This window comes from Entelurus aequoreus, linkage group LG13 (genome assembly GCF_033978785.1).
Source record: "Entelurus aequoreus isolate RoL-2023_Sb linkage group LG13, RoL_Eaeq_v1.1, whole genome shotgun sequence".
Lineage (NCBI taxonomy): Eukaryota > Metazoa > Chordata > Actinopteri > Syngnathiformes > Syngnathidae > Entelurus > Entelurus aequoreus.
Window position 1 is genome coordinate 50,809,734 of NC_084743.1, and position 16,237 is coordinate 50,825,970.

The 16,237-nt window shown below is 38.3% G+C and overlaps 1 protein-coding gene across 1 annotated transcript in view; it reads right to left on the reverse strand.

The window, feature by feature from the left end:
• Positions 1-15,772, reverse strand: part of LOC133663476 (calsyntenin-2-like) — a 722,813-nt gene extending 707,041 nt beyond the window's left edge. Inside the window, exon 1 of the mRNA XM_062067961.1 lies at positions 15,492-15,772. Coding sequence (XP_061923945.1) covers positions 15,492-15,555 — 64 coding nt within the window. The 5' untranslated portion in view covers positions 15,556-15,772. The remainder of the gene's footprint in view (positions 1-15,491) is intronic.
• Positions 15,773-16,237: the final 465 nt, after the last annotated feature.

Below are 16,237 nucleotides of genomic sequence, written 5' to 3' on the forward strand. Positions count from 1 at the left end.
ACGCCATCCCATTATCTTACTAGTAACATCACTATGAGCCCGTTGACGTTCTAGAAACATAAGCGGCAGTCCTTGAGGTGAAGGCTAATTAGCTTTTAGCGTAACGTTAGCTCACTGTGCGGTGTGTGCGTGTGTGTGCACGTGTGCACGCGTACGTGCGTGTGTGTGCGTGTGTGTATGTGTGTGTGCGTGTGTGTGTGTGTGTGCATGTATGTGGGTGTGTGTGTGTGTGTGTATGTGTGTGTGTGTGTGTGTGTGTGTGTGTGTGTGTGTGTGTGTGTGTGTGTGTGTGTGTGTGTGTGTGTGTGTGTGTGTGTGCGCCCCACATGCAACGGACAGAAAAGCCCTGTCTGTCTGAGAGAAAGACAAGCATTATTGACCTACAGTTAACAACTAAGTTATTTCACTTGACCTTTTTCTGTGTTGATTGAGCTGTGTTGAAGCAGCAAAAAAGGACATTATGTTAAATTAAGAGTTTCCTGAAGCTGTCTCTGATTGTTTATATAATAATGTAACAGCATCAAAAAGGTGTTCAGGAATAAATAGTCTCTCCTATTGCTTGTGTACTATTTTTTCAGCTATAGTTACATTAATCATTAGTAATGTAGCAGCCTAGTTTTGAATGGCAGGGTACCTGCTATCACATGTTGATAAAAATATAACATTTACATAATAAAAATCAACTACAGGCTTCCCAAATGCTGTAATAAATTAAGGATGATGAGTTGAGCAAATGTCAGCATGTGGCCCCACTTTTAACTCTTTGTTTCAAACACTTATTGCAAACGCTTATTGCAAACGCTTATTAATTTGACTTAGTAAGTCATCATTTTGACTTAGTAAGTCATTATTTTGTCATTATTTTGACTTAGTAAATTACTAAGTCAAAATATTGACTTACTAAGTCATAATAATGACATACTTAGTATCTCAGGTAAGTAGGACTGTAGGTAAGTAGGACGGTTTTGTGTTCTGTTTTTACTTTACGTAAAAAATATCGAGATATATGTATCGCCATTCAGCAAATGGAGCAGAAAACACAACCAAAAATTGTAGGCTTCTTCACGCGACGAAGCCGGCCTACTTCACCACAGTCTGTAGTTTATTGCCCCCCTAGGCTGTGGTGGCAGCGATGAGGTGGAGACGTGATGGCGACAGGTTACACTGTTCCTTACACCCACCCACCCCTAACTAACACATTTTCCGGGGGAAACACTGCGACTAGATACGCTCCTGCACTTTGGTATCATTACAGTGGATGTCAGGTGTAGATCCACCCATGGCGTTTGTTTACATTTTGACGCCGGTGAGCTACAGTGTGTAGTGAAGCATGTTTAGCTATTCCTCGTCCTGCAGGGATGATACCTGGAACAAACTTACTTTATTTGTCGCCATGGAGGCGAGTATTAGTGATTTAGAAGTAACTAACACTGCAGACTGCGGCTGAACTTAAGCCGCTAGCGAGCTAGCCATGTTTTAAAGCACCTCTTCCTGAGGGCGTTTCAGTGTTATAACTTCCTCTTTATCGTTAGTTTTTAAGCCAAAATGCGTCCGTTCACCCTTTCCTGTCTACACACTGTGTCTGCTTGTAAGTACGTCGTGATTGTGCGCTACCGAACATGCTCGTCTGCTCGAAAACCAGCAATGATACGACATGACGATGACGGGGGCACGGGGGGGATGGTGGACCGGGTCTTTTCAGAGGCGGTATAGTAACGAATATGAATCATTAGTATCGCTGTACTATACTAATACCCGTATACCGTACAACCCTAGTCCGGAATTTACGGTATTTAAATGAAAAACTATAAAATCCATGTCAATTAATTCTGCTTTTCACTAGACAACACACTACAGTCATAGTCCAAAGCTTATTAAAACTGGTAGTTGTTTACATGTAGACTGGCGGTAGAGAGGCTCTCTTTATGTTTATCTGGACATAATGAAGCAGCAAAACGGTTTCACCACAAAGAAAACCAGTGGGAAGCTGAATTAAAATACACTGTGTCGATAATGAGCTATCTATATTCAAAGTTTATATTGCTTCGAATTACACAAAAGTGTGGCTCCAGGCAACACTGGCAGAAACTCTACAGAGCTTTCTGCTTGGATGCCTGATGATTTTTCCCGTTGAACGAAACAACGACACGGTCTCTCCAGGTGAGGACGTCTAAGTCGCGGAATGTATCTGCAGGGCAATATTAAGTGTATTGCAACTTCACCTCCTTTTCTTGCATACATGGGTGGCTGTCAACATGTTGGCTGCAGTCTGCCAATCTCCCGCATGTGCGTGGCCAAACACACACCTACACACACTCACAAGCACAGCGAGGGACGTTAGCAGTTGAGGCTCTGATTGCTGACAACTCTGAAGTGCGTACTAAGTGGATACACACACATTTAGACACGCAAGCCGACTTTAAAAGGATGACTGCGGGGTGACAGCGATTAAAAGAGGTTGCGCGTCCTTGCTTTCCTGGAACGAAATGGTGGCTAAACAGAAAATGACACGAGTAGCGGCTCTTAAACAGTTATCGGGAAAACTGCCTTGCATGCACCCGTCACCACATTCGGTATTAAAAACACAATTTTGGCTGTAATTTCTATGAATTCAGGGAACGATTCCCAGCCCTGCGGGAGATTAAAGTTTGTAGTTTACTACAACGTGTTTCTTGCTAAATGTCATATTCCTCATGACTGATAGATGTTTTTGTGTAGTTATTTATGTTTTATCCCATTTTGTTCTTTTTGTGTCCCTCCATATCCTGTTTTGTTCTCAATGTTGCCCTTTCACTGGGGTTGAGGGAACTGTGGGGTGCAGCTGTTTCTTTTTAGAGGGCTTCCGATTTTTGGCTAAATTATCCCTCAATGCCATATTGAAAGGCAAGCGTCGTCGTTCATGATAGCGCTGTAGGTAATATTTCCGAACTAATTCGTGGAAAATAACATTGCTTCGGCTGTGATACGATCAGAAAATACTGTGAGTCATTAGATAAGAAGTCCCTTCTTCCTTATAAGGAGAAAACAGCCGTAATTGGATGTGAGGATCCTTACCAGATCGACAAGTCTGAGTGGAGCAAAGACCGCGACATCCTCTTTGAGGTTTCATACCCGGACTTTGTGAAATACCTAATTTTCCAACCCAGTCCATTTTACTCTTTAAAGGACTTATACGAGTAAATGGTAATGGTAAATGGGTATACTTGTATAGCGCTTTTCTACCTTCAAGGTACTCAAAGCGCTTTGACACTATTTCCACATCCACACACACATTCACACACTGATGGTGGGAGCTGCCATGCAAAGCCCTAACCACGACCCATCCGGAGCAAGGGTGAAGTGTCTTGCTCAAGGAAACAGCGGACGTGACGAGGTTGGTAGAAGGTGGGGATTGAACCAGGAACCCTCAGGTTGCTGGCACGGCCACTCTCCCAACCACGCCACGCCGTCCCCAGAGCCTATGGCCTATGGCCGGTTTGTTTGTGGATGGGTGGACATTGTGTCGTCAAGGCCAGAGTCATGCACTGGCAGAAATGATCCGAGCCAAGTTTGACACCCTGAATAATCACGGATAACCAATCTAAGGTCATCTCAGAACACTGTGACTGTAAAGCAGGATTGGGAGAATGTTGTTCTCGTGTCGCTTCAGTTTTGTTTTATGTGGCGGATGCAGTCCGGACGAGAGAAGTGAGTACAGTATCCATTATCAAGACAACTGCTCACAAATTTCTTTGACCAAAGACATCAAGTTAATGCAAAGTGGGGCTGTCATTTATGTTAGATTCATTTTACTTACAAAATTGTCTTATATACCTGAAAGGAAATTATCTGAACAAACACAATGCCGTCATAGCACGTTTGATTGCAGCAATTCATGCTCACCTTTGCCGTTCTCTCTTCTTTTCAGCCGCTTACGTCTGTCCAGAAATTCCCTTAGGAATGCGATAAAAGCAAGTAATATCTCTCAAACCTTGATTGTGGCAGTTGACAATCACACACATCATCGGCATTATGAGAATTACTGGATGAATGATCAGCAACAATGAGCGTGAATACAAAGTCTACTAATATGGCTACTGGCAATGCATTGTGGGAATCACGGTAAAATCCGAAACCCTCTGTTGGCAACCAGAAAAGCACCATCTCCAGCAGAATTAAATAAACCAAGGGAACATTCTTGTCTGTCAACCACTCTCTTTGTCTGTGAATGGAGGCGGATCATAGAGAAGTAACCTAAACGTAAGGTAACTTAGTAGAAATCATCCGGATCACACGAAAAATAGGCCAGGCCAATAATCAATAAATTCGAAGAATAAATGTAAATCAACTCCATAATCCTACCAGCATGAATAAATGAGCATGTCCGTGTGTTTTCTTTGTTTCTTGCTTCCAAACATGGTGCAAAAGGATTCGCTCAGGCCATCGCTCTCAGCACCGGAGTGTGTTTGTTCAATAGCAGAAGTAAATGAATGAAGGGAGCTTGACCTTCATCCACAATCTTTGTCACTGTGAGTAAACAAAAAATAGAAAGAAACACGATAATTGCAAAGTCAAATATCCCGTTGTCAAAATACTTTGGCTTCAAACCGAATGAGCAAGATCTGTACTGCTGCAATATGGACTAATGAAAATTTGTTGGAAAGTAATGGCAACCAAAAAAAATAACAACAAAACAAATGTTTTCAACCTGGGTAAAAAAAAAACTGCACATCAAGATGTTTAATATTTGTTGAAGTGCAATTTTTTGCTAACAGAGAGAATCCATTTTATGTTTGTTTGTTTATTTACATAACCCAAAACCAGTGAAGTTGGCACGTTGTGTAAATCGTAAATAAAAACAGAATACAATGATTTGCAAATCTTTTTCAACCTATATTCAATTGAATACACTGCAAAGACAAGACAATTAACGTTCGAATTGGTAAACTTTGTTATTTTTTGCAAATATTAGCTAATTTGGAATTTGATGCTTGCAACATGTTTCAAAAAAGCTGGCACAAGTGGCAAACAAGACTGAGATAGTTTAGGAATGCTCATCAAACACTTATTTGGAACATCCCACAGGTGAACAGGCTAATTGGGCACAGGTGGGTGCCATGATTGGGTATAAAAGCAGCTTCCATGTAATGCTCCGTCATTCACAAACAAGGATGGGGCGAGGGTCACCACTTTGTGAACAAATGTGTGAGCAAATTGTCGAACAGTTTAAGAAACAACATTTCTCAACGAGCTCTTGCAAGGAATTTAGGGATTTAATCATCTACGGTCCGTAATATCATCAAAAGGTTTCGGCCTTGCTGCTTATGTGCAGCAAGGTCGAAAACCAACATGGAATGCCCGTGACTTTCGATCCCTCAGACGGTACTGCATTAAAAACCGACAGTGTGTAAAGGATATCACCACACGGGCTCAGAAACACTTCAGAAAACCACTGTCAGTAATTACAGTTTGTCGCTACATCTGTAAGTGCAAGTTAAAACTCTACTATGCAAGGCCAAAGCCATTCATCAACAACACCCAGAAACGCCGCCGGCTTCGATGAGCCAGAGCTCATCTAAGAGGGACTGATGCAAAGTGGAAAAGTGTGGACGTCGTGTCCTCCGGAACAAAGAGGAAAAGAACCATCCGGATTGTTCTAGGCGCAAAGTTCAAAAGCCAGCATCTGTGATGGTATGGGGGTGTATTAGTGCCCAAGGCATGGGTAACTTCCACATCTGTGAAGGCACCATTAATGCTGAAAGGTACATACAGATTTTGGAGCAACATATGTTGCCATCCAAGCAACGTCTTTTTCATGGACGCCCCTGCTTATTTCAGCAAGACAATGCCCAGCCACCTTCTGCACGTGTTACAACAGCGTGACTTCGTAGTAAAAGAGTGCGGGTACTAGACTGGCCTGCCTGTAGTCCAGACCTGTCTCCCATTGAAAATGTGTGCCGCATTATGAAGCGTAAAATACAACAACGGAGACCCCGAACTGTTGAACAACTTAAGCTGTACATCAAGCAAGAATGGGAAAGAATTCCACCTGAAAAGCTTCAAAAATTGGTCTCTTCAGTTCCCAAACGCTTACTGAGTGTTGTTTAAGGGAAGGCCATGTAACACAGTGGTAAAAATGCCCCTGAGCCAACTTTTTTGCAATGTGTTGCTGCCAATCAATTCTAAGTTAATGATTATTTGAAAAAAAAAATTAAGTTTCTCAGTTCGAACATTAAATATCTTATCTTTGCAGTGCATTCCATTAAATATAAGTTGAAAAGGATTTGCATATCATTGTATTCTGTTTTTATTTACGATTTACACAACGTGCCAACTTCACTGGTTTTGGGTTTTGTATGTAGGATTATCAAAAGTTATTGACCTTCCAAATACATTGGTAAAAACTACAAATGAGAAATAAAAGTGTATTGCTTTTAAAGGGAATACTTGCATTATAAATATAAAGTATTATCTTGTCACAACAAATACAAACACAACAAAAGGATAACATTAAAGTGGGACTGGGTGACTTATTAATTGTATCGTTATATCCAAGTTTTTTGTTGCAGACAATTTTAAAAACAAAAAAATTTAATTTTTCTCCTGTTCCCCCTGCATAGTTGTTGCCAATGTGAGCTTCTGTACTCCTCACCCGCCCCCTATTTCCTTAGCGGAGATCCGCAAGCTGGGCAAAACATGGCTAATGCTAATGCTAACGAGAGGGAGACGCTTGTCCCAAAGAAAGGAAAAGTGTTGTCAATTGGGGCAACAGGCGTGGAACATATGGCTGCATGTTGCAAAGTCTCTTTTAAAAAGGCAACAGCACAACAAACTTATTCCTGCATCTGAAACAGCATCGAGCCGAGTGCGGAAATCAAAAGCAACTCTCTGCGATGCAAACAAGACCGCACAACAACAAACTCTCGCTTTAAAGCAGCTTACCGTGGCAGAATCATTTACACATGGTAGCATGGATGATGAGAAAAGGAGCACATCCAAACTGGACAGATCGTGCGCCCATGTGCTGCTGCAAAATTCTCCTTGAATTATAACGCATTTAATGGTAAATTGGTTATACTTGTATAGCGCTTTTCTACCTTCAAGGTACTCAAAGCACTTTGACACTATTTCCATATTCACTCGTTCACACACACTTTTACACACTGATGGCAGGAGGCCCTAACCACAGGGTGAAGTGTCTTGGTCAAGGACGCCCTAGGATGGCGGAAGCTGGGGATCAAACTAGGAACCCTCAGGTTACTGGCAAAGCCGCTCTACCAACCGAGCCACACCATCCCCAATGACCAATATAATGATATATTACATGTGCAATGAAATGTACATTGTCTTTAACATGAGTGCACACTAACAAGGAGCCAAGGATATTTCATGGAAAAGCCTGTGTTTATCCACTTAATACTAAACTATAGTCCTCTCAATGTTTTACTTAAATATTTATTTGCATACAATATACAATACCACATGTTTTGTTAAATCATTATTTTATTCAGGAAAAAAGTTTTAAATTTGCACTTTATTGATCTGATTGATTTTATTACTATTTATTGATTATTGGTATATCTTTATTGATTTAATGGATTTAACTCATTTGCATGCAATGCAACATTTTTGTTTACAGAAACATTTTATTCAAGACGGAAGTATTTCCTTCCAGAGGAGGCTGTTCATTTAGTTCTCTGAAAATTATTGCATAAAAAGTTAAATTTATATCTGCTCTAAAAGAACAATATTATACATATTTGAATTTTGATAAGAGTGAGATAGCAGTGTTATTTCAAACAACTAGTTTTTGATAAAATACAAGCAAAACTACTTTTGAATTATCTCTGTCTTTTGTATTTATTGGTTTATTTAAAAAGTAGGGAAACAAATCTGAAAAAATAAATCTGACAGAAAAAAGTGTTCACACTTCACTTAGTTTTCCAACTTTGTTCACTACATTGTTTGCAACTTTACGCTTAAGCAACTTGGTCCATCAGTGTGTCTTTATATTGAGTTTTGGCTTATATTTGTTGTGTTGTGAGTTTATGTTGTTGGGTTGTGGCGTTTGCATGTGTTATGACTTTCCTCGGTAACCGTAACGTTTTTTTTTTGTTTTTTTTTAATGAGAGTAGCAGCAGGTCAAACCACTGCTCCTTTAATCTGAAAATATTTGGTTGCATTCAATTTCTCAAGTAAACTTACTGTTAATTCAACCTGAAGAGACATTGTTTGCACTTCATTTTTATTATTACTATTGTATTAATTTTATGTTAAAAAAAACAAAAAAAAAACCAGCAAAAGTATCAGCTAAAATCTACTGTTAAAATGTTGGTTTCCTTTTAATGAAAATGTCTTTAATATTTAAAATGAGAGCAGAAAAAGTGTCCTCTTGTTAATTCAATCTGAAGTATTAGTTGCACTTCATTCAAATGAGATTTGAATACATTGGCAATTAATTGTTGTTTGTTACAAGCTATGCTTGTTTGTATCCATAATTCATTTTTACCTAATTCCCTTACAAGAAATAACAGGAATATAGGAAACTTCATCTTCAGTGTCCAGTATCTAGTAGGGGTGTAACGGTACAGAACGTGTATTTGCATTGAACCGTTTCGGTACGGGAGTTCCGGTTCGGTTTGGAGGTGTACCGAACGAGTTTCCACACGGACATATTAAGTAGCGTAACACACTTTGTGTAAACAATGCACACCGAAGCACAACACACGCATGCTAGCAGCTAACGGGCTATGATAGACTAACCATACGTCCTCTTTTCACCGGACAGGTCCTCTTTTGCGGAGCTGTCAGGGCGGAGTTTCTTAAATGCCTCATATGTCCGGCATTTTGAGTTAGGGTTGCGTGTATTTTCAATGTACGTTCAGGGTTAAGAAGGGGTTAAAAACAAAACAAATTGTGCGCGCAGCAGCGTTTGTGAGGGAGGGGAAGAGACAGAGAGAGCGAGAGAGTCATGATAAACGCGGATGCGTCGCCAGGCTCTGCTTTTTATCCATAGATTTATCAGATTTAATTTTTTATAATCTATAGCAGGGATGTCAAAAGTGTGCCCCAGATGCCATTTGCGGCCCACAGCTAATGTTTTAAAGGCCCACTGCACATTCTAAAAATACTATTAAAATAAACAAAAACATAACAAAAGTGAAATAAAAAAGCTTAAAGGTTAAATGTAATTTAGAAAAAGTTGCAATGTTGACTAAAAAAAAAAAAGGTGTTTTTTTTTCTTTCAAACTGTCATTGCTCAAAACATAATATTGAATCAAAATCAATGTTATTATGAATTATTGACCTATCCAAGGTTCCAATTACTTCAAATCAAATTTTGCAAATTTGGTAAATAAATAACCCAAAAATGTATATTTTGTTGTTTTCTTACTGTACCGAAAATTAACCGAATCGTGACCTCTAAACCGAGGTACGTACCGAACCAACATTTTTGTGTACCGTTACTCCCCTAGTATCTAGTATTTATTTCAAAGTCACACTGGTCAATGTTTTTTGCTAAAAAGTTACTGAATCGATTTTAACTCATAGACTCGTTTCAGAACTTATCGTTCTGAATTGACTAATATTGTATCGGCAACCTCAGAATTGTATAAGACTCTGTTAAAACAAATTGTTACATCCCTATCAATTACATTTGTCCAAACAGTCTTCAGGTTTTGCACGGGTCCAAATGTTAAAATCCAGAAAAAGAAGGTACAGTATACAGTGCGTCCAGAAAGTATTCACAGTGCTTCACATTTTCCGCATTTTGTTATGTTACAGCCTTATTTCGAAATGGAATAAATTCATTTTTGTCCTCAAATTACTACAGACAATACCCCATAGTGACAATGTAAATGTTTCTTTTTTTTAATAATTAGCAAATGTATTCAACCTAAAAAAAATCACATGTACGTAAGTATTCAGAGCCTTTGCTTAATACTTTGTTGATACATCTTTGGCAGCAGTTACTACCTCAATTATTTTTGAATACGATGCTACAAGCTTGGCACACCTATCTTTGGGCAGTTTTGCCCATTCCTCTCTGCAGCACCTCTCAAGCTCCATCAGGTTGGATGGTAAGTATTGGTTTCCATCCAGGATGTCTCTGTACATTGCTGCAAATACATGTACTTTTTTCTTTTTTTTTTGGATCAATTATAAAAAAAACACTTTTCACATTGTCATTGATGATTGTTGTGTGTAGAATTTTAAGGGAAAAAATTTACTTATTCCATTTTGGAATATGGCTGTAACATACCAAAAATGTGGGAAAAGTGAAGCACTGTGAATACTTTCTGGATGACTATATTTGCTTTATATGAATAAATGACCTTGCTGTTGGCCTGGCACTTTATAAAAAGCAGCATATGGTGGTTCAAAACATAACAATTGTATTCTATGGCCACTTGTTCAGTGGATGCACACATGAGGCCGAACCCTTGAACCCTAGCCAGGTCAAGGCCTGCAGAAGGTAACCTTCCATATGTTTTCATTCAAGTGCGACTGCACCAGCAGGAAGGCTCTTTCCTGTGTCACAGGGCACCAAGGATGACATCTTCACACACTCATTGTGTACCGGTACAGCCAGACTAAACTGACAGGTGTCACCTTATTATTTTTCTGTGCAAAAGCCAGGCTCAGTCTGCAGGGAGTTGATTAGCAAGAACCTGTTGCCACATTTACCCACGGCACAATGCCAGGCTCATGAGAGAATTGAGCAGACATGCTGCATTGGGGGACATTGGTAGGCCTAAAATTAGCTCAGCAATGAAGCGAGGCTGCCAACAGTATGGCACGCATTTATGACATCTGAGTGTCATTATCACATATCTGTGGCTGTGGGGATTATTTGTTGCAAGATATTGAAATTCTAATTAGCTAATTGCAGCAGTATATTAAATCAGTGTGTTGACAATTCACATTGATGTTTAATTTGCATGTTACATGTATAAAATGACATAATTAAACTCAATTTAAGGCACTCTGTATTAGAGATGGTTACCGAATTCGGTACTTTTAGAGGTGCTGATCGAAGTTCGTCGCTACATCCGATTTCTGCAAAATTAAACGGTGCCATATTTCCATACCTTGCTTGTGAAGACACGGACGGTTGCAGACTCAAACACCTGACCAGGAAACAACCAGTCAAGCACTCAAAGCGAACTCAACCCGACTGCCTCTTCTAAGTAATATTACAATTCAGTGTTTCCCATACACTGCCAAGATACCTGTGGTGGTGGGGGCGTGGCTATGGGTGTAGTTATGGGCGTGGTCACCATGACATCATCGAGTAATTTGCATAATTTACTACAATGATATGATTTTCTCTAAAAAGGCTCAAAAAATGTATACTTACTAATTAATAATAACAGTTTTGTTTTAAACGTCCATCCATCTATCCATCCATTTTACAATATAATTACAACACTTTATGTTCATATTTATATACAGATTTGAACAATAAGTTATTCACTGAAATATATTTATTAATTGTGGTTTTTACAAAAAATATATCTTCTAAAATATAAAAGCTAAAATGTCTCTTAAAGCTCTGCCCCTTGAATTAGTGCATACTAAATAATTTAACATTAGCCTACTACTACAACCATATTATTTACCAGCAACATAAAGTGAAACAGAGGCAGAGGTGTCCTGCCACAGTCAGTAACAAATAAACAGAAAACAGTAGTGGTCAAATACAAATAAGGCAACAAGAGAAGTATCCTACACTTCTCTTTTGTAAAGTAAATCTGAACAGCCTATAAGGGCATCTACATCAACTATATGATTTGCCTGAGAAGCTGTACAGGACACTTTTTTTTTCTTTTCTTTTTTTTCTTCAATGCTTTTTATTTGTGGCGGACGTAATTCTTTCGTGGCGTGCCGCCACAAATAAATGAATGTGTGGGAAACACTGCAATTATCCATGCCTACAAAGCAAGGAGAAGGCACTCAGAAGTACAGCAAGGTTCCACTTTTCAAAATGTGCTAGCTCTATGCTAATTTACATTGGATTTGCAATATACATGCTACCAATTAGTATTAGCAAGTTCACTTGGCGATTTCAACACATCCAAACTCAAAACTACAACTAAGATGCATGTTATGATCGAACAGCGGTTGTGTAATAAGTAAAATATTTACAGTTTAAACACTTTGTAAGACTCAACAAAAGAAAAGGCTGGGACATTCAACTTAATGACAAAGACTACTTCCTGGTTAAGGCAACAGAACATAGTATATGCACTACTGCCATCTAACATCTTGGAATTGCAACTGCATGCAAAGTCTACTATATAATACTTTCAAATGAGACTCAAAAGTGTAAGAAAACAAGATAACAATTGGACAGCACAGCTCAGTGTTAAATTATTATTTTTTGCATAAACAACACCTATATCAATTTTCAGGTACCTGTATTTGGTACTGTATCAATTCAAATGTGAAAGACCCTATTCCTACTCTGTATCGAGATCTTTTTCAAACATGGCAGCTAAATTTTTACTGTGGTTCTAAAAAGACCCCAAATGGCCACATGATTGATTTGACCTGTAACTCAAGAAAAATCCAAACTCACAAAAGCCAGTAATTATCACAAAGAATCAATTCAACCTTCATTTAAATAATACCTCAAATGATGTGACAGCTTTTTTCATCTAACCACAACCGGAATGGGTTTTAAAACCTTCTTAAAATGTCACACAATATTTTCCACAGTCTCACAAAAAATATTTTATGATAAAACTATCGATTACTTTCTGTCACTCTCCGATTTATTTCAAACAAAACAAACTATCTACACATACCAAATAAAAAAGCATCACCAATACCATATCTTCATTTGCATACAAACAATATTAATATTAAAGATAATTAAAAAATAAACAATGGTCTGTATCCGAAAGAGAGCATGTTTCTTAGACATCAATACAATACTTGACAAATTAAGTATACTAACAGGATAGATATCATATTTAATTCCATTCACAAATCAATATATTTTACGTGTCCTCTTATTGTAATTTTTTGTATTGAATGATGTTATTTCTTGGTTTGATTTCCTCATCCAATTGATTCCACTGAGTCAAGAGTGTAGAGATGTTTATGTTTTATTTATTTATTTATTTATTTATGTATTTACAGATAGACATAGTTTTGTATTTCATGATTGTTTCTTTTGTTAATATCAGAGTCCGTTCTGCAAAAAGGTCATCCATAGAAGCACACAGCTTATGGACAGGGACCCACAGTTAAAATATACATCATCATATAATATACAAAATACAATACAATACCATACATTTCAAAATCTACCCACCAAATACCCATTTACAATTTCATTTATTAATAAAAAATTAATCTTTAAATCCACCAAATCAGTTTCAATATCATATTATTTAAATTTGCTTAAAAGGTTGCATCTTGAAGATCTGCGATAATCTCATCATACATACAGAGGTCAAGACCAAAATTCTGCCACTTCCTCAACCATAAGGGGTGTGTTAAAATTACTAAGCATAACGTCGCAATAAGTTTAGTTTAAGACGCTTTTATGTTTAAAGAATTGTGATTCTTTTATAAAGCTATCAATCTCATTCAGGATCACCGGGCCTCTACAGGCTATACTAAAGCTTGTACACTTTAGATGACGATGTTTCCCTCTTAATAAACGTTAACTTCTAGTGTTACGTCTATGAGAAGTAGTGGTCACTGGAATGAGCTGGCAGACTCTAGAATTTAATCCATATACTACACTATACATAATACAAGCACTGTGGAATATGTTGCACTCCGTGAGCTTCAGAAGATTGTACCCATAAAAAAATAGGATTTGAGGGAGCATTGAAGTTTGCCCATGATACAACACGTATGACTTTCTTCTGAAGAACCTCTAGTTTTTTAAGATAACTGGGCTATGTGTTACACCAGGGGTGTCCAAACTTTTTCCACTGAGGGCCGCACACTGAAAAATCAAAGCAAGCGGGGGCCATTTTGATAATTTTTAATTTAAAAACCAATACAATATATGTATAAAAAATATACATTTAGGCCTCCACTCAGGCTTGATACCGGGGACTCCAAAGGGTTTAGGTTAAAAAAAATACAAATAAATGTCATTATTTAGTATTATTATTATTATTATTATTCAAAGTTTAAATATCTAGATCAACAGTAGGTATATCTGTCAATATAACGTTTTTTTTTTTTTTTTAGATTTAAGTTGTATGCCCTTTTTGTCAAAGAAAACCCAGTTTTTTATGGAAAAAACACAAAATATGAAATATTTTCCCCCAATAAAATTTTAAAGTGGAACATTTCAGATTATATAATAATTGGAGCTCATAACATAACTCATAACAACATTGATTTTAATTTATTGTTATTTTTTGAGCAATGACACTTAAAAAAAAAAAAAGTCCCACTAAAATTATTGGGGATCCAAAAGGGTCCTGCTCAGTAAAGTGTTAAAAAATAAATAAAATTTTATTTTAAAACTGTTAACACAATAGTCTCGAGATCAACTTCAGATCTATCCGTCAATTATAACTTGTATTGTTGTTTATTATGTTCCTTGTTTGTTCATTTTAGGCCCTTTGTTAAAAAAAACAAACATGTTTTTTTATATGGCAAACACAAAATATCCAACATTTTCCCCAAAAAATATCTCAAAGTGGAATATTTAATGTGACCTAATTGGAGCCTTGAATAGGTCAATAATTCAGCCTGCATGACAGCTTAGTGTTATTAGAGTCAACATAGCAACATTTTATTGTCACCTGTTTACTCTTTATACTACTTTTTATGTTGTTGTTGTTTTTTTAATCGTATTTTTAGAATGTGCCGTGGGGCCGTTAAAAAATTACCTGCGGGCCGCAAATGGCCCCCGGGCCGCACTTTGGACATCCCTGTGTTACACCATACAACATTGCAACAGTTTATATGTGGTTCAAATAGAGTTCGATACAGAATTCAGAAAGATAGATGCTGCAAATAAATGCAAGCCAATGCTCAAGCAATGCAAAAAGATATCTGTCAGAATAATGAGCAATAATAAAGACACGATGAGCTGCTGTTAAATAAAAGGACCACTCTTAAGTACTATTAAGGTCCACATCATGTCACTAACACTTCAATGGGCCAACCTGCACAATACAACCCGATTTGAAGGTTTAAAAACTTGTTTTTAGAAATATAATAATGCTTAGGAAGTACTTGAAAATGATGATTGGTCTGCATGGGAGGTGTTTTTGATGGTAACATGCAGTGCAGAATGATGTACGCCACCTGGAAACTACACTGATAACAAACACATTGACGCGTGTATTGTTGTGTATTGATTCCCAGTAGATCATAGAGTCCTGTTGGTATTATGTGAACTAAGTGAGAAAGGGAGGAGCAATACGGAGCATCATGTATCTGCATCAGAAGGACATATTTGCATTCACGCCACACAGGCTTAGTTGCCCTTCACATATTTTCAAAAAAAATGATGCGATATTTCCTACCTTTGGAGTGAGCCGCGCTCAAGCCCAGAACGACCGCAGCCAAGAAGCCGGCTGGAGTCAGCATCTTCTCGGCGAACACCTCCTCTTCTTCTTTGCTCTTTATTTTGTCTCTTTCTCTCCTCCTTCGCCGTCTTCTTCTTTCTACACTCTTTGCCTTTTTTTTCCCCCTCGCTTCCCACTCTCTTCCGAGTTGTGTGAGGACACCTTGCTGGTGGAATGTGCGAGAAGACTGGACCGCGTGGTGCCTTCACGGGATCCGCGGTGCTCTGTGAAGTAGAGTGCTTCCTGCTGCTCCGACGGGACCTGAAGCGGGCAGGCAGGCAGTGCAGCCCGGGACTGGACCGACTGACGTCACAGGGAAGAGAGCGATTTCGCAAATCCCTCCCTCCTTCTCATCCAGCCTCCTCCCTTCCCTCCCATAGAAGTTATAGTGAAATACACTATATTGCCAAAAGTATTTGGCCACCTGCCTTGACTCACTTATGAACTTGAAGTGCCATCCCATTCCTAACCCATAGGGTTCAATATGATGTCGGTCCACCTTTTGCAGCTATTACAGTTTGACCCAGGCTTGGGCAATTATTTTGACTCGGGCCACATTTAGAGAAAAAAATGTGTTTGGGGGCCGGTAAATCTATTTTTAGGAACACTAATACTCAATCAATCAATGTTTATTTATATAGCCCTAAATCACAAGTGTCTCAAAGGGCTGTACAAGCCACAACGACATCCTCGGTACAGCAAGG